The sequence below is a fragment of the Mobula birostris genome, chromosome 24 (genome assembly GCF_030028105.1).
Source record: "Mobula birostris isolate sMobBir1 chromosome 24, sMobBir1.hap1, whole genome shotgun sequence".
Lineage (NCBI taxonomy): Eukaryota > Metazoa > Chordata > Chondrichthyes > Myliobatiformes > Myliobatidae > Mobula > Mobula birostris.
Genome location: NC_092393.1, coordinates 2,929,900 through 2,955,596, shown reverse-complemented (window position 1 = coordinate 2,955,596; position 25,697 = coordinate 2,929,900). Strand labels below are relative to the sequence as shown.

Sequence of the window (25,697 nt, the reverse complement as noted above, 5' to 3'; positions counted from 1 at the left end):
ACAAGTACTTGACTGCTTGCTGGAGGGAGTGACCCCTCACCCCCATCTTCTTCAATAGACTGGTCGTAAGTGTAGCAATGAATCCCCTGCATCCCACTTCTACAAGGAAAATCTTGGTCTTCCAGCCATCCTGGGCAGCTTCAGTTGCCAGTTCAGAGTACTTGGTCTTTTTCCTCTCATAAGCTTCTTCGACACCATCTTCCCATGGTACTGTCTCCTTGCCTGCCCATCACCTCCCTCTAGTGCTCCTCCCCCTTCCCTTTCTCCCATGGCCTTCTACCCTCTCCCTTCTCCAGCCCATTATCTTTCACCAATCGACTTCCCAACTCTTTACTTCCCCCCACCTCCCCCACCCCAGGTTTCAACTATCACCTACCACCTTGTATTTCTGATGCACCATTATGATGCATAACGAATGGCATGTCCCAGTGCACACCCGGTTCACTGAACCAAGTGGTGTCGGACCACGATAATGAAAGGCATGGGCCAGACTCACGTGGCATCACCACACGAGCCCATGCGCCATAGCACCTCGTATCTCACCACTCAAAACTCCGCAGCCTTACCTCTCCCAGTCACACATCCACCAGCCCAACACTCAAACCTAATCCTAACGTCCAAGGGGGTACACACCCCCACAAACCCTAGGCACACCCCGATTAACCCTGGCCGCACCCCCACAAACCCGATTACCTTTGTCAGGAGGAGCAAGCTCCAAGAAAGGCAAGTGTTGGACCTGGTTAATGAAGGTGTGGGCCAGATCAAAGTGGCAGGGTTGCGTGAAATTGAATCTCAAGTGAGGAGATCAAAAAGCACAAGAGGGCTGATTTGCCCACTGCCCGCATACTCTCAACATCATAGTGGTGTCAAGGCCCTCATTGACGTCGATGATGGACGAACACATACACGTATACAGTTGACTGATAATAAACTTGAACTTCCAGTGAGTCTAAGGAAGGAATGAGTCAAAGGCAGCGAGAAGCCGAGTTCCAGTAGGAATGTTGCAACTGGCTCAGAAGAGTGGGTAGCAGGCTGTCAAGTAAAGCCAGGCCTTCCCATGAACATCGTAAACCCCTGGAGAAAGATGGGAAACAAGTATTTAGCCTGAGACAAACAGGAAGGTGTACCTCTAGATCAAATGCCAAGTCACTTTGCTCACACCCTACTTCAGCTGTTACACTATCATGAAGAATGGGTGATGACACGTGATGGATGGGGCAGACTTACTCTCCATCTGTGGCTGGATGTGAACCTCCGTCCCTGAAGTGGAGGACCCTTCAGCAGCCATTTGCTCCAAATTGGCTACTGTTTAAAAGACTATTTAAAATTGTTCCTGTTTCCAATGAATGCTCTCACCACCCTGCCCTAAGGGAAGATTTTCTGTTGGATTCAAAACTAAAAGTAAAATGCATTTAAAACAAAACTGAATAATCTACAAATGAGGGAAAATCAACCAATCAGGCAAGTTGAAATGAAGGATAAACACTTGAGTGGACTGCTTCTGTGCTGTAATCTAAATTTCAATCTTTGCTGCCTGACAAAAAATCTTCTTACACAAGGGGCAGGGAGCAAAACAAGTTTAAAGAAGAACACATTTTCAGAGCTATTACCTGTCATCCAGAATAAGCAACTCCTCCTGCAGGTACTGCTGCACTTCAGGGGATTCGCTCATTGCTTCCTTCAGGCTGAATACAGGTGAATGCTGCTGCCACTGCTACAAACACAACATTTTCCAAAAGACTCAAAGCAGAAGACAAATAACCCACCTCATCAGTCAGAAAATAACTAAAACTGCAGATGCTGAAATTTGAAACAAGAACAGCAATGCTGGAAGCAATCACCCAGTCAAGCAACATCTGCGGAAGGGGAAACCAGTTACTTTACAGGACAAGAACGTTTACTCTTTAGCATTCTTCCAGCTTTTCTGCTTTTTGATTTCTTCCCTCTCCCACCTCCCCCATCAGTCCTTCTGTCCACCGTTCCCCTGAAATCTTCACCTCACCTCCTCATCAGTCCACTGTTCCCCTGAAAACTTCACCTCACTTCCTCCATCAGTCCTTCTGTCCACCGTTCCCCTGAAATCTTCACCTCACCTCACCCATCAGTCCTTCTGTCCACCGTTCCCCTGAAACCTTCACCTCACTTCCCCCATCAGTCCTTCTGTCCACCGTTCCAGTGAAATCTTCACCTCAGCTCCCCCATCAGTCCTTCTGTCCACCGTTCCAGTGAAACCTTCACCTCAGCTCCTCCACCAGTCCTTCTGTCCACCGTTCCCCTGAAATCTTCACCTCACCTCCATCAGTCCTTCTGTCCACCGTTACCCTGAAATCTTCACCTCACCTCCCCCATCAGTCCTTCCGTCCACCGTTCCCCTGAAATCTTCACCTCACTTCCCCCATCAGTCCTCCTGTCCACCGTTCCCGTGAAACATTCACCTCAGCTCCTCCACCAGTCCTTCTGTCCACCGTTCCCCTAAAATCTTCACCTCACCTCCCCCATCAGTCCTTCTGTCCACCGTTCCCGTGAAATCTTCACCTCAGCTCCTCCATCAGTCCTTCTGTCCACCGTTCCCCTGAAATCTTTACCTCAGCTCCTCCATCAGTCCTTCTGTCCCCCGTTCCCCTGAAATCTTCACCTCACCTCCTCATCAGTCCTTCGTACCAGCGTTCCCGTGAAATCTTCACTTCACCTCCTCATCAGACCACCGTTCCCCTGAAATCTTCACCTCACCTCCCCCATCAGTCCTTCTGTCCACCGTTCCACTGAAATCTTCAACTCAGCTCCCCCATCAGTCCATCTGTCCACCGTTCCTGTGAAACCTTCACCTCAGCTCCTCCACCAGTCCATCTGTCCACTGTTCCCCTGAAATCTTCACCTCACCCCCATCAGTCCTTCTGTCCACTGTTCCCGTGAAATCTTCACCTCACCTCCTCCATCAGTCCTTCTGTCCAACGTTCCTGTGAAACCTTCACCACAGCTCCTCCACCAGTCCTTCTGTCCACCGTTCCCCTGAAATCTTCACCTCACCTTCATCAGTCCTTCTGTCCACTGTTCCCGTGAAATCTTCACCTCACCTCACCCATGAGTCCTTCTGTCCACAGTTCCTGTGAAATCTTCACCTCAGCTCCTCCACCAGTCCTTCTGTCCACTGTTCCCCTGAAATCTTCACCTCATTTCCCCCATCAGACATTCTGTCCACAATCCCCTGGAATCTTCACCTCACTTCCTTCATCAGACATTCTGTCCACCGTTCCCCTGAAATCTTCACCTCACCTCCCCCATCAGTCCATCTGTCCACCGTTCCCCTGAAATCGTCACCTCACCTCCTCATCAATCCACCGTTCCCCTGAAATCTTCACCTCACTTCCCCCATAAGTCCTTCTGTCCACCGTTCCCCTGAAAGTTTCACCTCACCTCTCCCATCAGCCATTCTGTCCACTGTTCCCCTTAAATCTTCACCTCACCTCCTCATCAATCCACCGTTCCCCTGAAATCTTCACTTCACTTCCCCCATCAGTCCTTCTGTCCACCGTTCCCCTGAAGTCTTCACCTCACTTCCCCCATAAGACCTTCTGTCCACCGTTCCCCTGAAATGTTCACCTCACCTCCCCCATCAGTCCTTCTGTCCACCATTCCCCTGAAATCTTCACCTCATCTCCCCCATCAGTCCTTCTGTCCACAGTTCCCCTGAAATCTTCACCTCACCTCATCAGTCATTCTGTCCACCGTTCGCCTGAAATCTTCATCTCACTTCCCCCATCAGTCCTTCTGTCCACCATTCCCCTGAAATCTTCACCTCACCTCCTCATCAGTCCACCGTTCCCCTGAAATCTTCACCTCACTTCCCCGATCAGTTCTTCTGATCACCGTTCCCCTGAAATCTTCCTCATCAGTCCTTCTGTCCACCGTTCCCCTGAAGTCTGCACCTCACTTCCACCATCAGTCCTTTTGTCCACCGTTCCCCTGAAATCTTCACCTCACCTCCCGCATCAGTCCTTCTGCCACCATTCCCCTGAAATATTCACCTCACCTCCTCATCAGTCCACCGTTCCCCTGAAATCTTCATCTCACTTTCCTATCAGTCCTTCTGTGCACCGTTCCCCTGAAACCTTCACTTCACCTCCTCATCAGTCCACCGTTCCCCTGAAATCTACACCTCACTTCCCCCACCAGTCCTTCTGTCTAGCGTTCCGCTGAAATCTTCACCTCACCTCCTCATCAGTCCTTCTGTCCACCGTTCCCCTGAAATCTTCACCTCACTTCCCCCATCAGTCCTCCTGTCCACCGTTCCCCTGAAATCTTCACCTCACCTCATCAGTCCACCGTTCCACTGAAATCTTCACCTCACTTCCCCCATCAATCCTTCTGTCCACCGTTCACCTGAAATCTTCACCTCACATCCCCCATCAGTCCTGCTGTCCACCGTTCCCCTGAAAACTTAACCTCATTTCCCCCATCAGTCCTGCTGTCCACCATTCTCCTGAAATTTTCACCTCACCTCCCCTGTCAGTCCTTCTGTCCGTTCCCCTGAAATCTTGACCTCACCTCCCCCGTCAGTCCTTCTGTCCACCGTTCCCCTGAAATCTTCAGCTCACCTTATCCACTTCTGTCGACCGTTCCCATTGATATCTTCACCTCACCTCCTCATCAGTCCTTCTGTCCACCGTTCCCCTGAAATCTTCACTTCACCTCCTCATCAGTCCACCATTCCCCTGAAATCTTCATCTCACTTCCCCCATCAGTCCTTCTGTCCACCGTTCCCCTGAAATCTTCACCTCACCTCCTCCGTCAGGCCTTCTGTCCACCGTTCCCCTGAAATCTTCACCTCACCTCCTCATCAGTCCTTCTGTCCACCGTTCCCCTGAAATCTTCACCTCACTTCCCCCATCAGTCCTTCTATCCACCATTCCCCTGAAATCTTCACCTCACCTCATCAGTCCACTGCACCCCTGAATTCTTCACCTCACCTCCCCCATCAGTCCTTCTGTCCACAGTTCCCCTGAAATCTTCACCTCACCTCCTCATCAGTCCTTCTGTCCACAGTTCGCCTGAAATCTTCATCTCACTTCCCCCATCAGTCCTTCTGCCCACCATTCCCCTGAAATCTTCACCTCACCTCATCAGTCCACCGTTCCCCTGAAATCTTCACCTCACTTCCCCCATCAGTCCTTCTGTCCACCGTTCCCCTGAAGTCTTCACCTCACTTCCCACATCAGTCCTTCTGTCCACCGTTCCCCTGAATTCTTCACCTCACCTCATCAGTCCTTCTGTCCACCGTTCCCGAAATCTTCACCTCACCTCCTCATCAGTCCTGCTGTCCACCATTCCCCTGAAATCTTCACATCACCTCCCCCATCAGTCCTTCTGTCCACCGTTCCCCTGAAATCTTCACCTCACCTCCTCCATCAGTCCTTCTGTCCACCGTTCCCCTGAAATCTTCACCTCACCTTCTCCACTTCTGTCCACTGTTCCCCTGAAATCTTCACCTCACTTTCCCTGTCAGTCCTCTGTCCACCGTTCCCCTGAAGTCTTCACCTCACCTCCTCGTCAGTCCTTCTGTCCACCGTTCCCCTGAAATCTTCAGCTCACCTCCTCATCAGTCCTTCTGTCCACCGTTCCCCTGAAATCTTCACCTCACTTCCCCCATCAGTACTCCTGTCCACCGTTCCCCTGAAAACTTAACCTCATTTCCCCCATCAGTCCTGCTGTCCACCATTCTCCTGAAATTTTCACCTCACCTCCCCTGTCAGTCCTTCTGTCCGTTCCCCTGAAATCTTGACCTCACCTCCCCCGTCAGTCCTTCTGTCCACCGTTCCCCTGAAATCTTCACCTCACCTTCTCCACTTCTGTTCACCGTTCCCCTGAAATTTTCACCTCACTTCCCCCATCAGTCCTGTCCACCCTTCCCCTGAAACCTTCATCTCACTTCCCCCATCAGTCCTTCTGTCCACCGTTCCCCAGAAATCTTCAACTCACCTCCCCTCCCCCATCAGTCCTTCTGTCCACCATTCCCCTGAAATCTTCACCTCACCTCCCCCATCAGACCTTCTGTCCACCGTTCCCCTGAAATCTTCACCTCACCTCCCCCATCAGTCCTTCTGTCCACCGTTCCCCTGAAATCTTCACCTCACCTCATCAGTCCTTCTGTCCACCGTTACCCTGAAATCTTCACCTCACCTCCTCATCAGTCCACTGTTCCCCTGAATTCTTCACATCACCTCCCCCATCAGTCCTTCTGTCCACCGTTCCCCTGAAATCTTCACCTCACTTCCCCCATCAGTCCTTCTGTCCACCGTTCCCCTGATATCTTCACATCACCTCCATAGTCCACCGCTCCCCTGAAATCTTCACCTCACCTTCTCCACTTCTGTCCAGCGTTCCCCTGAAATTTTCACCTCACTTCCCCCATCAGTCCTGTCCACCCTTCCCCTGAAATCTTCACCTCAGCTTTTCCGTCAGTCCTTCTGTCCACCGGTCCCCTGAAATCTTCACCTCACCTCCCCCATCAGTCCTTCTGTCCACCGTTTCCCTGAAACCTTCACCTCACCTCCTCATCGGTCCTTCTGTCCACCGTTCCCCTGAAATCTTCACCTCAGCTCATCAGTCCACTGTTCCCCTGAAATCTTCACCTCACCTCCCCCATCAGTCCTTCTATCCACCATTCCCCTGAAATCTTCACCTCAGCTCCTCCGTCAGGCCTTCTGTCCACCGTTCCCCTGAAATCTTCACCTCACCTCCTCATCAGTCCTTCTGTCCACCGTTCCCCTGAAATCTTCACCTCACTTCCCCCATCAGTCGTTCTGTCCACCGTTCCCCTGATATCTTCACATCACCTCAACAGTCCACCGCTCCCCTGAAATCTTCACCTCACCTTCTCCACTTCTGTCCACCGTTCCCCTGAAATTTTCACCTCACTTCCCCCATCAGTCCTGTCCACCCATCCCCTGAAATCTTCACCTCAGCTTCTCCGTCAGTCCTTCTGTGCACCGTTCCCCAGAAATCTTCACCTCACATCCTCATCCTTCCTTCTGTCCACCGTTCCCCTGAAATCTTCACCTCACCTCCTCGTCAGTCCTTCTGTCCACCGTTCCCCTGAAATCTTCAGCTCACCTCCTCATCAGTCCTTCTGTCCACCGTTCCCCTGAAATCTTCACCTCACCTCCTCGTCAGTCCTTCTGTCCACCGTTCCCCTGAAATCTGCAGCTCACCTCCTCATCAGTCCTTCTGTCCACCGTTCCCCTGAAATCTTCACCTCACCTCATCAGTCCACTGTACCCCTGAATTTTTCACCTCACCTCCCCCATCAATCCTTCTGTCCACCATTCCCCTGAAATCTTCACATGAGCTCCTCCGTCAGGCCTTCTGTCCACGGTTCCCCTGAAATCTTCACCTCACTTCCCCCATCAGTCCTTCTGTCCACCGTTCCCCTGAAATCTTCACCTCACCTCCCCCATCAGTCCTTCTGACCACAGTTCCCCTGAAATCTTCATCTCACTTCCCCCATCAGTCCTTCTGTCCACCATTCCCCTGAAATCGTCACCTCACCTCCTCATCAGTCCACCGTTCCCCTGAAATCTTCCCCATCAGTCCTTCTGTCCACCGTTCCCCTGCAGTATTCACCTCACTTCCCCCATCAGTCCTTTTCTCCACCGTTCCCCTGAAATCTTCACCTCACCTCCCCCATCAGTCCGACTGTCCACCATTCCCCTGTAATCTTCACCTCACCTCCTGATCAGTCCACCATTCCCCTGAAATCTTCATCTCACTTTCCCATCAGTCCTTCTGTGCACCTTCCCTGAAACCTTCACTTCACCTCCTCATCAGTCCACCGTTCCCCTGAAATCTACACCTCACTTCCCCCATCAGTCCTTCTGTCTAACGTTCCCCTGAAATCTTCACCTCACCTCCTCATCAGTCCTTCTGTCCACCGTTCCCCTGAAATCTTCACCTCACCTCCCCATCAGTCCTTCTGTCCACCGTTCCCCTGAAATCTTCACCTCACCTCCTCATCAGTCCACCATTCCCCTGAAACCTTCATCTCACTTCCCCCATCAGTCCTTCTGTCCACCGTTCCCCTGAAATCTTCAACTCACCTCCCCTCCCCCATCAGTCCTTCTGTCCACCATTCCCCTGAAATCTTCACCTCACCTCCCCCATCAGTCCTTCTGTCCACCGTTCCCCTGAAATCTTCACCTCACCTCCCCCATCAGTCCTTCTGTCCACCGTTCCCCTGAAATCTTCACCTCACCTCATCAGTCCTTCGGTCCACCGTTACCCTGAAATCTTCACCTCACCTCCTCATCAGTCCACTGTTCCCCTGAATTCTTCACATCACCTCCCCCATCAGTCCTTCTGTCCACCGTTCCCCTGAAACCTTCACCTCACCTCCCCCGTAAGTCCTTCTGTCCACCGTTCCCCTGAAATCTTCACCTCACCTCATCAGTCCACTGTTCCCCTGAAATCTTCAGCTCACCTCCCTCATCAGTCCTTCTGTCCACCATTCCCCTGAAATCTTCACCTCACCTCCTCATTAGTCGTTCTGTCCACCGTTCCCCTGAAATCTTCACCTCACTTCCCCCATCAGTCCTTCTGTCCACCGTTCCCCTGATATCTTCACATCACCTCCATAGTCCACCGCTCCCCTGAAATCTTCACCTCACCTTCTCCACTTCTCTCCAGCGTTCCCCTGAAATTTTCACCTCACTTCCCCCATCAGTCCTGTCCACCCTTCCCCTGAAATCTTCACCTCAGCTTTTCCGTCAGTCCTTCTGTCCACCGGTCCCCTGAAATCTTCACCTCACCTCCTCATCAGTCATTCTGTCCACCATTCCCCTGAAATCTTCACCTCACCTCCTCATCAGTCCACCATTCCCCTGAAATCTTCAATTCACCTCATCAGTCCTTCTGTCCACCGTTCCCCTGAAATCTTCACCTCACTTCGCCCATCAGTCCTTCTGTCCACCGTTCCCCTGAAATCTTCACCTCACCTCATCAGTCCACCGTTCCACTGAAATCTTCACCTCACTTTCCCCATCAGTCCTTCTGTCCACCGTTCACCTGAAATCTTCACCTCACGTCCCCCATCAGTCCTGCTGTCCACCGTTCCCCTGAAACCTTCACCTCACCTCCCCCGTAAGTCCTTCTGTCCACCGTTCCCCTGAAATCTTCACCTCACCTCATCAGTCCACTGTTCCCCTGAAATCTTCAGCTCACCTCCCTCATCAGTCCTTCTGTCCACCATTCCCCTGAAATCTTCACCTCACCTCCTCATTAGTCGTTCTGTCCACCGTTCCCCTGAAATCTTCACCTCACTTCCCCCATCAGTCCTTCTGTCCACCGTTCCCCTGATATCTTCACATCACCTCCATAGTCCACCGCTCCCCTGAAATCTTCACCTCACCTTCTCCACTTCTGTCCAGCGTTCCCCTGAAATTTTCACCTCACTTCCCCCATCAGTCCTGTCCACCGTTCCCCTGAAACCTTCACCTCACCTCCCCCGTAAGTCCTTCTGTCCACCGTTCCCCTGAAATCTTCACCTCACCTCATCAGTCCACTGTTCCCCTGAAATCTTCAGCTCACCTCCCTCATCAGTCCTTCTGTCCACCATTCCCCTGAAATCTTCACCTCACCTCCTCATTAGTCGTTCTGTCCACCGTTCCCCTGAAATCTTCACCTCACTTCCCCCATCAGTCCTTCTGTCCACCGTTCCCCTGATATCTTCACATCACCTCCATAGTCCACCGCTCCCCTGAAATCTTCACCTCACCTTCTCCACTTCTGTCCAACGTTCCCCTGAAATTTTCACCTCACTTCCCCCATCAGTCCTGTCCACCCTTCCCCTGAAATCTTCACCTCAGCTTTTCCGTCAGTCCTTCTGTCCACCGGTCCCCTGAAATCTTCACCTCACCTCCCCCATCAGTCCTTCTGTCCACCGTTTCCCTGAAACCTTCACCTCACCTCCTCATCGGTCCTTCTGTCCACCGTTCCCCTGAAATCTTCACCTCACCTCATCAGTCCACTGTTCCCCTGAAATCTTCACCTCACCTCCCCCATCAGTCCTTCTATCCACCATTCCCCTGAAATCTTCACCTCAGCTCCTCCGTCAGGCCTTCTGTCCACCGTTCCCCTGAAATCTTCACCTCACCTCCTCATCAGTCCTTCTGTCCACCGTTCCCCTGAAATCTTCACCTCACTTCGCCCATCAGTCCTTCTGTCCACCGTTCCCCTGATATCTTCACATCACCTCAACAGTCCACCGCTCCCCTGAAATCTTCACCTCACCTTCTCCACTTCTGTCCACCGTTCCCCTGAAATTTTCACCTCACTTCCCCCATCAGTCCTGTCCACCCATCCCCTGAAATCTTCACCTCAGCTTCTCCGTCAGTCCTTCTGTGCACCGTTCCCCAGAAATCTTCACCTCACATCCTCATCCTTCCTTCTGTCCACCGTTCCCCTGAAATCTTCACCTCACCTCCTCGTCAGTCCTTCTGTCCACCGTTCCCCTGAAATCTTCAGCTCACCTCCTCATCAGTCCTTCTGTCCACCGTTCCCCTGAAATCTTCACCTCACCTCCTCGTCAGTCCTTCTGTCCACCGTTCCCCTGAAATCTTCAGCTCACCTCCTCATCAGTCCTTCTGTCCACCGTTCCCCTGAAATCTTCACCTCACCTCATCAGTCCACTGTACCCCTGAATTCTTCACCTCACCTCCCCCATCAATCCTTCTGTCCACCATTCCCCTGAAATCTTCACATGAGCTCCTCCGTCAGGCCTTCTGTCCACGGTTCCCCTGAAATCTTCACCTCACTTCCCCCATCAGTCCTTCTGTCCACCGTTCCCCTGAAATCTTCACCTCACCTCCCCCATCAGTCCTTCTGTCCACAGTTCCCCTGAAATCTTCACCGCACCTCCTCATCAGTCCTTCTGACCACAGTTCGCCTGAAATCTTCATCTCACTTCCCCCATCAGTCCTTCTGTCCACCATTCCCCTGAAATCGTCACCTCACCTCCTCATCAGTCCACCGTTCCCCTGAAATCTTCCCCATCAGTCCTTCTGTCCACCGTTCCCCTGCAGTATTCACCTCACTTCCCCCATCAGTCCTTTTCTCCACCGTTCCCCTGAAATCTTCACCTCACCTCCCCCATCAGTCCTTCTGTCCACCATTCCCCTGTAATCTTCACCTCACTTCCCCCATCAGTCCTTCTGTCCACCGTTCCCCTGAAATCTTCACCTCACCTCATCAGTCCACCGTTCCACTGAAATCTTCACCTCACTTTCCCCATCAGTCCTTCTGTCCACCGTTCACCTGAAATCTTCACCTCACGTCCCCCATCAGTCCTGCTGTCCACCGTTCCCCTGAAACCTTCACCTCACCTCCCCCGTAAGTCCTTCTGTCCACCGTTCCCCTGAAATCTTCACCTCACCTCATCAGTCCACTGTTCCCCTGAAATCTTCAGCTCACCTCCCTCATCAGTCCTCCTGTCCACCATTCCCCTGAAATCTTCACCTCACCTCCTCATTAGTCGTTCTGTCCACCGTTCCCCTGAAATCTTCACCTCACTTCCCCCATCAGCCCTTCTGTCCACCGTTCCCCTGATATCTTCACATCACCTCCATAGTCCACCGCTCCCCTGAAATCTTCACCTCACCTTCTCCACTTCTGTCCAGCGTTCCCCTGAAATTTTCACCTCACTTCCCCCATCAGTCCTGTCCACCCTTCCCCTGAAATCTTCACCTCAGCTTTTCCGTCAGTCCTTCTGTCCACCGGTCCCCTGAAATCTTCACCTCACCTCCTCATCGATCCTTCTGTCCACCGTTCCCCTGAAATCTTCACCTCACCTCATCAGTCCACTGTTCCCCTGAAATCTTCACCTCACCTCCCCCATCAGTCCTTCTATCCACCATTCCCCTGAAATCTTCACCTCAGCTCCTCCGTCAGGCCTTCTGTCCACCGTTCCCCTGAAATCTTCACCTCACCTCCTCATCAGTCCTTCTGTCCACCGTTCCCCTGAAATCTTCACCTCACTTCCCCCATCAGTCGTTCTGTCCACCGTTCCCCTGATATCTTCACATCACCTCAACAGTCCACCGCTCCCCTGAAATCTTCACCTCACCTTCTCCACTTCTGTCCACCGTTCCCCTGAAATTTTCACCTCACTTCCCCCATCAGTCCTGTCCACCCATCCCCTGAAATCTTCACCTCAGCTTCTCCGTCAGTCCTTCTGTGCACCGTTCCCCTGAAATCTTCAGCTCACCTCCTCATCAGTCCTTCTGTCCACCGTTCCCCTGAAATCTTCACCTCACCTCCTCGTCAGTCCTTCTGTCCACCGTTCCCCTGAAATCTTCAGCTCACCTCCTCATCAGTCCTTCTGTCCACCGTTCCCCTGAAATCTTCACCTCACCTCATCAGTCCACTGTACCCCTGAATTCTTCACCTCACCTCCCCCATCAATCCTTCTGTCCACCATTCCCCTGAAATCTTCACATGAGCTCCTCCGTCAGGCCTTCTGTCCACGGTTCCCCTGAAATCTTCACCTCACTTCCCCCATCAGTCCTTCTGTCCACCGTTCCCCTGAAATCTTCACCTCACCTCCCCCATCAGTCCTTCTGTCCACAGTTCCCCTGAAATCTTCACCGCACCTCCTCATCAGTCCTTCTGACCACAGTTCGCCTGAAATCTTCATCTCACTTCCCCCATCAGTCCTTCTGTCCACCATTCCCCTGAAATCGTCACCTCACCTCCTCATCAGTCCACCGTTCCCCTGAAATCTTCCCCATCAGTCCTTCTGTCCACCGTTCCCCTGCAGTATTCACCTCACTTCCCCCATCAGTCCTTTCCTCCACCGTTCCCCTGTAATCTTCACCTCACCACCTCATCAGTCCACCATTCCCCTGAAATCTTCATCTCACTTTCCCATCAGTCCTTCTGTGCACCTTCCCTGAAAACTTCACTTCACCTCCTCATCAGTCCACCGTTCCCCTGAAATCTACACCTCACTTCCCCCATCAGTCCTTCTGTCTAACGTTCCCCTGAAATCTTCACCTCACCTCCCCCATCAGTCCTTCTGTCCACCGTTCCCCTGAAATCTTCACCTCACCTCCCCCATCAGTCCTTCTGTCCACCGTTCCCCTGAAATCTTCACCTCACCTCATCAGTCCTTCGGTCCACCGTTACCCTGAAATCTTCACCTCACCTCCTCATCAGTCCACTGTTCCCCTGAATTCTTCACATCACCTCCCCCATCAGTCCTTCTGTCCACCGTTCCCCTGAAACCTTCACCTCACCTCCCCCGTAAGTCCTTCTGTCCACCGTTCCCCTGAAATCTTCACCTCACCTCCCCCATCAGTCCTTCTGTCCACAGTTCCCCTGAAATCTTCACCGCACCTCCTCATCAGTCCTTCTGACCACAGTTCGCCTGAAATCTTCATCTCACTTCCCCCATCAGTCCTTCTGTCCACCATTCCCCTGAAATCGTCACCTCACCTCCTCATCAGTCCACCGTTCCCCTGAAATCTTCCCCATCAGTCCTTCTGTCCACCGTTCCCCTGCAGTATTCACCTCACTTCCCCCATCAGTCCTTTCCTCCACCGTTCCCCTGTAATCTTCACCTCACCTCCTCATCAGTCCACCATTCCCCTGAAATCTTCATCTCACTTTCCCATCAGTCCTTCAGTGCACCTTCCCTGAAACCTTCACTTCACCTCCTCATCAGTCCACCGTTCCCCTGAAATCTACACCTCACTTCCCCCATCAGTCCTTCTGTCTAACGTTCCCCTGAAATCTTCACCTCACCTCCTCATCAGTCCTTCTGTCCACCGTTCCCCTGAAATCTTCACCTCACCTCCCCATCAGTCCTTCTGTCCACCGTTCCCCTGAAATCTTCACCTCACCTCCTCATCAGTCCACCATTCCCCTGAAACCTTCATCTCACTTCCCCCATCAGTCCTTCTGTCCACCGTTCCCCTGAAATCTTCAACTCACCTCCCCTCCCCCATCAGTCCTTCTGTCCACCATTCCCCTGAAATCTTCACCTCACCTCCCCCATCAGTCCTTCTGTCCACCGTTCCCCTGAAATCTTCACCTCACCTCATCAGTCCTTCGGTCCACCGTTACCCTGAAATCTTCACCTCACCTCCTCATCAGTCCACTGTTCCCCTGAATTCTTCACATCACCTCCCCCATCAGTCCTTCTGTCCACCGTTCCCCTGAAACCTTCACCTCACCTCCCCCGTAAGTCCTTCTGTCCACCGTTCCCCTGAAATCTTCAGCTCACCTCCCTCATCAGTCCTTCTGTCCACCATTCCCCTGAAATCTTCACCTCACCTCCTCATTAGTCGTTCTGTCCACCGTTCCCCTGAAATCTTCACCTCACTTCCCCCATCAGTCCTTCTGTCCACCGTTCCCCTGATATCTTCACATCACCTCCATAGTCCACCGCTCCCCTGAAATCTTAACCTCACCTTCTCCACTTCTCTCCACCGTTCCCCTGAAATCTTCAACTCACCTCCCCTCCCCCATCAGTCCTTCTGTCCACCATTCCCCTGAAATCTTCACCTCACCTCCCCCATCAGTCCTTCTGTCCACCGTTCCCCTGAAATCTTCACCTCACCTCATCAGTCCTTCGGTCCACCGTTACCCTGAAATCTTCACCTCACCTCCTCATCAGTCCACTGTTCCCCTGAATTCTTCACATCACCTCCCCCATCAGTCCTTCTGTCCACCGTTCCCCTGAAACCTTCACCTCACCTCCCCCGTAAGTCCTTCTGTCCACCGTTCCCCTGAAATCTTCACCTCACCTCATCAGTCCACTGTTCCCCTGAAATCTTCAGCTCACCTCCCTCATCAGTCCTTCTGTCCACCATTCCCCTGAAATCTTCACCTCACCTCCTCATTAGTCGTTCTGTCCACCGTTCCCCTGAAATCTTCACCTCACTTCCCCCATCAGTCCTTCTGTCCACCGTTCCCCTGATATCTTCACATCACCTCCATAGTCCACCGCTCCCCTGAAATCTTCACCTCACCTTCTCCACTTCTCTCCAGCGTTCCCCTGAAATTTTCACCTCACTTCCCCCATCAGTCCTGTCCACCCTTCCCCTGAAATCTTCACCTCAGCTTTTCCGTCAGTCCTTCTGTCCACCGGTCCCCTGAAATCTTCACCTCACCTCCTCATCAGTCCTTCTGTCCACCGTTCCCCTGAAATCTTCACCTCACCTCCTCATCAGTCCGTCTGTCCACAGTTCCCCTGAAATCTTCACCTCAATCCTCATCAGTCATTCTGTCCACCATTCCCCTGAAATCTTCACTTCACCTCCTCATCAGTCCACCGTCCCCCTGAAATCTTCACTTCACCTCATCAGTCCTTCTGTCCACCGTTCCCCTGAAATCTTCACCTCACTTCCCCCATCAGTCCTTCTGTCCACCGTTCCCCTGAAATCTTCACCTCACCTCATCAGTCCACCGTTCCACTGAAATCTTCACCTCACTTTCCCCATCAGTCCTTCTGTCCACCGTTCACCTGAAATCTTCACCTCACGTCCCCCATCAGTCCTGCTGTCCACCGTTCCCCTGAAAACTTCACCTCACTTCCCCCATCGGTCCTGCTGTCCACCATTCCCCTGAAATCTTCAGCTCACCTTCCCTGTCAGTCCTTCTGTCCGTTCCCCTGAAATCTTGACCTCACCTCCTCCGTCAGGCCTTCTGTCCACCGTTCCCCTGAAATCTTCACCTCACCTCCTCATCAGTCCTTCTGTCCACCGTTCCCCTGATATCTTCACATCACCTCAACAGTCCACCGCTCCCCTGAAATCTTCACCTCACCTTCTCCACTTCTGTCCACCGTTCCCCTGAAATCTTCACCTCACCTCCCCCATCAGTCCTTCTGTCCACCGTTACCCTGAAATCTTCACCTCACCTCCTCATCAGTCCACTGTTCCCCTGAATTCTTCACATCACCTCCCCCATCAGTCCTTCTGTCCACCGTTCCCCTGAAACCTTCACCTCACCTCCCCCGTAAGTCCTTCTGTCCACCGTTCCCCTGAAATCTTCACCTCACCTCATCAGTCCACTGTTCCCCTGAAATCTTCAGCTCACCTCCCTCATCAGTCCTTCTGTCCACCATTCCCCTGAAATCTTCACCTCACCTCCTCATTAGTCGTTCTGTCCACCGTTCCCCTGAAATCTTCACCTCACTTCCCCCATCAGTCCTTCTGTCCACCGTTCCTCTGATATCTTCACATCACCTCCATAGTCCACCGCTCCCCTGAAATCTTCACCTCACCTTCTCCACTTCTCTCCAGCGTTCCCCTGAAATTTTCACCTCACTTCCCCCATCAGTCCTGTCCACCCTTCCCCTGAAATCTTCACCTCAGCTTTTCCGTCAGTCCTTCTGTCCACCGGTCCCCTGAAATCTTCACCTCACCTCCTCATCAGTCATTCTGTCCACCATTCCCCTGAAATCTTCACCTCACCTCCTCATCAGTCCACCGTTCCCCTGAAATCTTCAATTCACCTCATCAGTCCTTCTGTCCACCGTTCCCCTGAAATCTTCACCTCACTTCGCCCATCAGTCCTTCTGTCCACCGTTCCCCTGAAATCTTCACCTCACCTCATCAGTCCACCGTTCCACTGAAATCTTCACCTCACTTTCCCCATCAGTCCTTCTGTCCACCGTTCACCTGAAATCTTCACCTCACGTCCCCCATCAGTCCTGCTGTCCACCGTTCCCCTGAAACCTTCACCTCACCTCCCCCGTAAGTCCTTCTGTCCACCGTTCCCCTGAAATCTTCACCTCACCTCATCAGTCCACTGTTCCCCTGAAATCTTCAGCTCACCTCCCTCATCAGTCCTTCTGTCCACCATTCCCCTGAAATCTTCACCTCACCTCCTCATTAGTCGTTCTGTCCACCGTTCCCCTGAAATCTTCACCTCACTTCCCCCATCAGTCCTTCTGTCCACCGTTCCCCTGATATCTTCACATCACCTCCATAGTCCACCGCTCCCCTGAAATCTTCACCTCACCTTCTCCACTTCTGTCCAACGTTCCCCTGAAATTTTCACCTCACTTCCCCCATCAGTCCTGTCCACCCTTCCCCTGAAATCTTCACCTCAGCTTTTCCGTCAGTCCTTCTGTCCACCGGTCCCCTGAAATCTTCACCTCACCTCCCCCATCAGTCCTTCTGTCCACCGTTTCCCTGAAACCTTCACCTCACCTCCTCATCGGTCCTTCTGTCCACCGTTCCCCTGAAATCTTCACCTCACCTCATCAGTCCACTGTTCCCCTGAAATCTTCACCTCACCTCCCCCATCAGTCCTTCTATCCACCATTCCCCTGAAATCTTCACCTCAGCTCCTCCGTCAGGCCTTCTGTCCACCGTTCCCCTGAAATCTTCACCTCACCTCCTCATCAGTCCTTCTGTCCACCGTTCCCCTGAAATCTTCACCTCACTTCCCCCATCAGTCGTTCTGTCCACCGTTCCCCTGATATCTTCACATCACCTCAACAGTCCACCGCTCCCCTGAAATCTTCACCTCACCTTCTCCACTTCTGTCCACCGTTCCCCTGAAATTTTCACCTCACTTCCCCCATCAGTCCTGTCCACCCATCCCCTGAAATCTTCACCTCAGCTTCTCCGTCAGTCCTTCTGTGCACCGTTCCCCAGAAATCTTCACCTCACATCCTCATCCTTCCTTCTGTCCACCGTTCCCCTGAAATCTTCACCTCACCTCCTCGTCAGTCCTTCTGTCCACCGTTCCCCTGAAATCTTCAGCTCACCTCCTCATCAGTCCTTCTGTCCACCGTTCCCCTGAAATCTTCACCTCACCTCCTCGTCAGTCCTTCTGTCCACCATTCCCCTGAAATCTTCAGCTCACCTCCTCATCAGTCCTTCTGTCCACCGTTCCCCTGAAATCTTCACCTCACCTCATCAGTCCACTGTACCCCTGAATTCTTCACCTCACCTCCCCCATCAATCCTTCTGTCCACCATTCCCCTGAAATCTTCACATGAGCTCCTCCGTCAGGCCTTCTGTCCACCGTTCCCCTGAAATCTTCACCTCACTTCCCCCATCAGTCCTTCTGTCCACCGTTCCCCTGAAATCTTCACCTCACCTCCCCCATCAGTCCTTCTGTCCACAGTTCCCCTGAAATCTTCACCGCACCTCCTCATCAGTCCTTCTGACCACAGTTCGCCTGAAATCTTCATCTCACTTCCCCCATCAGTCCTTCTGTCCACCATTCCCCTGAAATCGTCACCTCACCTCCTCATCAGTCCACCGTTCCCCTGAAATCTTCCCCATCAGTCCTTCTGTCCACCGTTCCCCTGCAGTATTCACCTCACTTCCCCCATCAGTCCTTTTCTCCACCGTTCCCCTGAAATCTTCACCTCACCTCCCCCATCAGTCCTTCTGTCCACCATTCCCCTGTAATCTTCACCTCACTTCCCCCATCAGTCCTTCTGTCCACCGTTCCCCTGAAATCTTCACATCACCTCCATAGTCCACCGCTCCCCTGTAATCTTCACCTCACCTCCTCATCAGTCCACCATTCCCCTGAAATCTTCATCTCACTTTCCCATCAGTCCTTCTGTGCACCTTCCCTGAAACCTTCACTTCACCTCCTCATCAGTCCACCGTTCCCCTGAAATCTACACCTCACTTCCCCCATCAGTCCTTCTGTCTAACGTTCCCCTGAAATCTTCACCTCACCTCCTCATCAGTCCTTCTGTCCACCGTTCCCCTGAAATCTTCACCTCACCTCCCCATCAGTCCTTCTGTCCACCGTTCCCCTGAAATCTTCACCTCACCTCCTCATCAGTCCACCATTCCCCTGAAACCTTCATCTCACTTCCCCCATCAGTCCTTCTGTCCACCGTTCCCCTGAAATCTTCAACTCACCTCCCCTCCCCCATCAGTCCTTCTGTCCACCATTCCCCTGAAATCTTCACCTCACCTCCCCCATCAGTCCTTCTGTCCACCGTTCCCCTGAAATCTTCACCTCACCTCATCAGTCCTTCGGTCCACCGTTACCCTGAAATCTTCACCTCACCTCCTCATCAGTCCACTGTTCCCCTGAATTCTTCACATCACCTCCCCCATCAGTCCTTCTGTCCACCGTTCCCCTGAAACCTTCACCTCACCTCCCCCGTAAGTCCTTCTGTCCACCGTTCCCCTGAAATCTTCAGCTCACCTCCCTCATCAGTCCTTCTGTCCACCATTCCCCTGAAATCTTCACCTCACCTCCTCATTAGTCGTTCTGTCCACCGTTCCCCTGAAATCTTCACCTCACTTCCCCCATCAGTCCTTCTGTCCACCGTTCCCCTGATATCTTCACATCACCTCCATAGTCCACCGCTCCCCTGAAATCTTCACCTCACCTTCTCCACTTCTCTCCAGCGTTCCCCTGAAATTTTCACCTCACTTCCCCCATCAGTCCTGTCCACCCTTCCCCTGAAATCTTCACCTCAGCTTTTCCGTCAGTCCTTCTGTCCACCGGTCCCCTGAAATCTTCACCTCACCTCCTCATCAGTCCTTCTGTCCACCGTTCCCCTGAAATCTTCACCTCACCTCCTCATCAGTCCGTCTGTCCACAGTTCCCCTGAAATCTTCACCTCAATCCTCATCAGTCATTCTGTCCACCATTCCCCTGAAATCTTCACTTCACCTCCTCATCAGTCCACCGTTCCCCTGAAATCTTCACTTCACCTCATCAGTCCTTCTGTCCACCGTTCCCCTGAAATCTTCACCTCACTTCCCCCATCAGTCCTTCTGTCCACCGTTCCCCTGAAATCTTCACCTCACCTCATCAGTCCACCGTTCCACTGAAATCTTCACCTCACTTTCCCCATCAGTCCTTCTGTCCACCGTTCACCTGAAATCTTCACCTCACGTCCCCTCCCCCATCAGTCCTTCTGTCCACCATTCCCCTGAAATCTTCACCTCACCTCCCCCATCAGTCCTTCTGTCCACCGTTCCCCTGAAATCTTCACCTCACCTCATCAGTCCTTCGGTCCACCGTTACCCTGAAATCTTCACCTCACCTCCTCATCAGTCCACTGTTCCCCTGAATTCTTCACATCACCTCCCCCATCAGTCCTTCTGTCCACCGTTCCCCTGAAACCTTCACCTCACCTCCCCCGTAAGTCCTTCTGTCCACCGTTCCCCTGAAATCTTCAGCTCACCTCCCTCATCAGTCCTTCTGTCCACCATTCCCCTGAAATCTTCACCTCACCTCCTCATTAGTCGTTCTGTCCACCGTTCCCCTGAAATCTTCACCTCACTTCCCCCATCAGTCCTTCTGTCCACCGTTCCCCTGATATCTTCACATCACCTCCATAGTCCACCGCTCCCCTGAAATCTTCACCTCACCTTCTCCACTTCTCTCCAGCGTTCCCCTGAAATTTTCACCTCACTTCCCCCATCAGTCCTGTCCACCCTTCCCCTGAAATCTTCACCTCAGCTTTTCCGTCAGTCCTTCTGTCCACCGGTCCCCTGAAATCTTCACCTCACCTCCTCATCAGTCCTTCTGTCCACCGTTCCCCTGAAATCTTCACCTCACCTCCTCATCAGTCCGTCTGTCCACAGTTCCCCTGAAATCTTCACCTCAATCCTCATCAGTCATTCTGTCCACCATTCCCCTGAAATCTTCACTTCACCTCCTCATCAGTCCACCGTTCCCCTGAAATCTTCACTTCACCTCATCAGTCCTTCTGTCCACCGTTCCCCTGAAATCTTCACCTCACTTCCCCCATCAGTCCTTCTGTCCACCGTTCCCCTGAAATCTTCACCTCACTTCCCCTATCAGTCCTTCTGTTCACCGTTCCCATTGATATCTTCACCTCACCTCCTCATCAGTCCTTCTGTCCACCGTTCCCCTGAAATCTTCACTTCACCTCCTCATCAGTCCACCATTCCCCTGAAATCTTCATCTCACTTCCCCCATCAGTCCTTCTGTCCACCGTTCCCCTGAAATCTTCACCACACTTCCCCCATCAGTCCTTCTGTCCACCGTTCCCGTGAAATCTTCACCTCAGCTCCTCCATCAGTCCTTCTGTCCACCGTTCCCCTGAAACCTTCACCTCACCTCCCCCACCAGTCCTTCTGTCCACCGTTTCCCTGAAACCTTCACCTCACCTCCTCATCGGTCCTTCTGTCCACCGTTGCCCTGAAATCTTCACCTCACCTCATCAGTCCACTGTTCCCCTGAAATCTTCACCTCACCTCCCCCATCAGTCCTTCTATCCACCATTCCCCTGAAATCTTCACCTCAGCTCCTCCGTCAGGCCTTCTGTCCACCGTTCCCCTGAAATCTTCACCTCAGCTTTTCCATCAGTCCTTCTGTCCACAGTTCCCCTGAAATCTTCACCGCACCTCCTCATCAGTCCTTCTGACCACAGTTCGCCTGAAATCTTCATCTCACTTCCCCCATCAGTCCTTCTGTCCACCATTCCCCTGAAATCGTCACCTCACCTCCTCATCAGTCCACCGTTCCCCTGAAATCTTCCCCATCAGTCCTTCTGTCCACCGTTCCCCTGCAGTATTCACCTCACTTCCCCCATCAGTCCTTTTCTCCACCGTTCCCCTGAAATCTTCACCTCACCTCCCCCATCAGTCCTTCTGTCCACCATTCCCCTGAAATCTTCACCTCACCTCCTCATCAGTCCACCGTTCCCCTGAAATCTTCATCTCACTTTCCCATCAGTCCTTCTGTGCACCGTTCCCCTGAAACCTTCACTTCACCTCCTCATCAGTCCACCGTTCCACTGAAATCTACACCTCACTTCCCCCATCAGTCCTTCTGTCTAGCGTTCCCCTGAAATCTTCACTTCACCTCATCAGTCCTTCTGTCCACCGTTCCCCTGAAATCTTCACCTCACTTCCCCCATCAGTCCTTCTGTCCACCGTTCCCCTGAAATCTTCACCTCACCTCATCAGTCCACCGTTCCACTGAAATCTTCACCTCACTTTCCCCATCAGTCCTTCTGTCCACCGTTCACCTGAAATCTTCACCTCACGTCCCCCATCAGTCCTGCTGTCCACCGTTCCCCTGAAAACTTCACCTCACTTCCCCCATCGGTCCTGCTGTCCACCATTCCCCTGAAATCTTCAGCTCACCTTCCCTGTCAGTCCTTCTGTCCGTTCCCCTGAAATCTTGACCTCACCTCCCCCGTCAGTCCTTCTGTCCACCGTTCCTCTGAAATCTTCAGCTCACCTTATCCACTTCTGCCCACCGTTCCCCTGAAATTTTCACCTCACTTCCCCCGTCAGTCCTGTCCATTGTTCTTCTGAAATCTTCACCTCACCTTCTCCGTCAGTCCTTCTGTCCACCGTTCCCCTGAAATCTTCATCTCACCTGCTCATCAGTCCATCTGTCCACCGTTCCCCTGAAATCTTCACCTCACCTCCCCCATCAGTCCTTCTGTCCACAGTTCCCCTGAAATCTTCACCGCACCTCCTCATCAGTCCTTCTGACCACAGTTCGCCTGAAATCTTCATCTCACTTCCCCCATCAGTCCTTCTGTCCACCATTCCCCTGAAATCGTCACCTCACCTCCTCATCAGTCCACCGTTCCCCTGAAATCTTCCCCATCAGTCCTTCTGTCCACCGTTCCCCTGCAGTATTCACCTCACTTCCCCCATCAGTCCTTTTCTCCACCGTTCCCCTGAAATCTTCACCTCACCTCCCCCATCAGTCCTTCTGTCCACAATTCCCCTGTAATCTTCACCTCACCTCCTCATCAGTCCACCATTCCCCTGAAATCTTCATCTCACTTTCCCATCAGTCCTTCTGTGCACCTTCCCTGAAACCTTCACTTCACCTCCTCATCAGTCCACCGTTCCCCTGAAATCTACACCTCACTTCCCCCATCAGTCCTTCTGTCTAACGTTCCCCTGAAATCTTCACCTCACCTCCTCATCAGTCCTTCTGTCCACCGTTCCCCTGAAATCTTCACCTCACCTCCCCATCAGTCCTTCTGTCCACCGTTCCCCTGAAATCTTCACCTCACCTCCTCATCAGTCCACCATTCCCCTGAAACCTTCATCTCACTTCCCCCATCAGTCCTTCTGTCCACCGTTCCCCTGAAATCTTCAACTCACCTCCCCTCCCCCATCAGTCCTTCTGTCCACCATTCCCCTGAAATCTTCACCTCACCTCCCCCATCAGTCCTTCTGTCCACCGTTCCCCTGAAATCTTCACCTCACCTCCCCCATCAGTCCTTCTGTCCACCGTTCCCCTGAAATCTTCACCTCACCTCCCCCGTAAGTCGTTCTGTCCACCGTTCCCCTGAAATCTTCACCTCACCTCATCAGTCCACTGTTCCCCTGAAATCTTCAGCTCACCTCCCTCATCAGCCCTTCTGTCCACCATTCCCCTGAAATCTTCACCTCACCTCCTCATTAGTCGTTCTGTCCACCGTTCCCCTGAAATCTTCACCTCACTTCCCCCATCAGTCCTTCTGTCCACCGTTCCCGATATCTTCACATCACCTCCATAGTCCACCGCTCCCCTGAAATCTTCACCTCACCTTCTCCACTTCTCTCCAGCGTTCCCCTGAAATTTTCACCTCACTTCCCCCATCAGTCCTGTCCACCCTTCCCCTGAAATCTTCACCTCAGCTTTTCCGTCAGTCCTTCTGTCCACCGGTCCCCTGAAATCTTCACCTCACCTCCTCATCAGTCCTTCTGTCCACCGTTCCCCTGAAATCTTCACCTCACCTCCTCATCAGTCCGTCTGTCCACAGTTCCCCTGAAATCTTCACCTCAATCCTCATCAGTCATTCTGTCCACCATTCCCCTGAAATCTTCACTTCACCTCCTCATCAGTCCACCGTTCCCCTGAAATCTTCACTTTACCTCATCAGTCCTTCTGTCCACCGTTCCCCTGAAATCTTCACCTCACTTCCCCCATCAGTCCTTCTGTCCACCGTTCCCCTGAAATCTTCACCTCACCTCATCAGTCCACCGTTCCACTGAAATCTTCACCTCACTTTCCCCATCAGTCCTTCTGTCCACCGTTCACCTGAAATCTTCACCTCACGTCCCCCATCAGTCCTGCTGTCCACCGTTCCCCTGAAAACTTCACCTCACTTCCCCCATCGGTCCTGCTGTCCACCATTCCCCTGAAATCTTCAGCTCACCTTCCCTGTCAGTCCTTCTGTCCGTTCCCCTGAAATCTTGACCTCACCTCCCCCGTCAGTCCTTCTGTCCACCGTTCCTCTGAAATCTTCAGCTCACCTTATCCACTTCTGCCCACCGTTCCCCTGAAATTTTCACCTCACTTCGCCCGTCAGTCCTGTCCATTGTTCTTCTGAAATCTTCACCTCACCTTCTCCGTCAGTCCTTCTGTCCACCGTTCCCCTGAAATCTTCATCTCACCTGCTCATCAGTCCATCTGTCCACCGTTCCCCTGAAATCTTCACCTCAGCTCCTCCGTCAGTCCTTCTGTCCACCGTTCCCCTGAAATCTTCACCTCACTTCCCCTATCAGTCCTTCTGTTCACCGTTCCCATTGATATCTTCACCTCACCTCCTCATCAGTCCTTCTGTCCACCGTTCCCCTGAAATCTTCACTTCACCTCCTCATCAGTCCACCATTCCCCTGAAATCTTCATCTCACTTCCCCCATCAGTCCTTCTGTCCACCGTTCCCCTGAAATCTTCACCACACTTCCCCCATCAGTCCTTCTGTCCACCGTTCCCGTGAAATCTTCACCTCAGCTCCTCCATCAGTCCTTCTGTCCACCGTTCCCCTGAAATCTTCACCTCACCTCCCCCATCAGTCCTTCTGTCCACCGTTTCCCTGAAACCTTCACCTCACCTCCTCATCGGTCCTTCTGTCCACCGTTCCCCTGAAATCTTCACCTCACCTCATCAGTCCACCGTTCCCCTGAAAACTTCACCTCACTTCCCCCATCGGTCCTGCTGTCCACCATTCCCCTGAAATCTTCAGCTCACCTTCCCTGTCAGTCCTTCTGTCCGTTCCCCTGAAATCTTGACCTCACCTCCCCCGTCAGTCCTTCTGTCCACCGTTCCTCTGAAATCTTCAGCTCACCTTATCCACTTCTGCCAACCGTTCCCCTGAAATTTTCACCTCACTTCCCCCGTCAGTCCTGTCCATTGTTCTTCTGAAATCTTCACCTCACCTTCTCCGTCAGTCCTTCTGTCCACCGTTCCCCTGAAATCTTCATCTCACCTGCTCATCAGTCCATCTGTCCACCGTTCCCCTGAAATCTTCACCTCAGCTCCTCCGTCAGTCCTTCTGTCCACCGTTCCCCTGAAATCTTCACCTCACTTCCCCTATCAGTCCTTCTGTTCACCGTTCCCATTGATATCTTCACCTCACCTCCTCATCAGTCCTTCTGTCCACCGTTCCCCTGAAATCTTCACCTCAGCTCCTCCGTCAGTCCTTCTGTCCACCGTTCCCCTGAAATCTTCACCTCACTTCCCCTATCAGTCCTTCTGTTCACCGTTCCCATTGATATCTTCACCTCACCTCCTCATCAGTCCTTCTGTCCACCGTTCCCCTGAAATCTTCACTTCACCTCCTCATCAGTCCATCATTCCCCTGAAATCTTCATCTCACTTCCCCCATCAGTCCTTCTGTCCACCGTTCCCCTGAAATCTTCACCACACTTCCCCCATCAGTCCTTCTGTCCACCGTTCCCGTGAAATCTTCACCTCAGCTCCTCCATCAGTCCTTCTGTCCA

At 52.5% G+C, this 25,697-nt stretch overlaps 1 protein-coding gene across 2 annotated transcripts in view; it reads right to left on the bottom strand.

Moving 5' to 3' along the window:
- Nucleotides 1-331: 331 nt before the first annotated feature.
- Nucleotides 332-25,697, bottom strand: part of rsad1 (radical S-adenosyl methionine domain containing 1) — a 101,704-nt gene continuing 76,338 nt past the window's right edge. The window contains exons 8-9 of one of the 2 annotated variants that reach the window (XM_072242174.1): nucleotides 1,611-1,714; nucleotides 332-1,074 (exon numbers count right to left, since the gene is read on the bottom strand). In XM_072242174.1, coding sequence (XP_072098275.1) covers nucleotides 966-1,074; nucleotides 1,611-1,714 — 213 coding nt within the window. In that variant the 3' untranslated portion in view covers nucleotides 332-965. The remainder of the gene's footprint in view (nucleotides 1,075-1,610; nucleotides 1,715-25,697) is intronic. The other variant, XM_072242175.1, reaches the window with a different exon arrangement.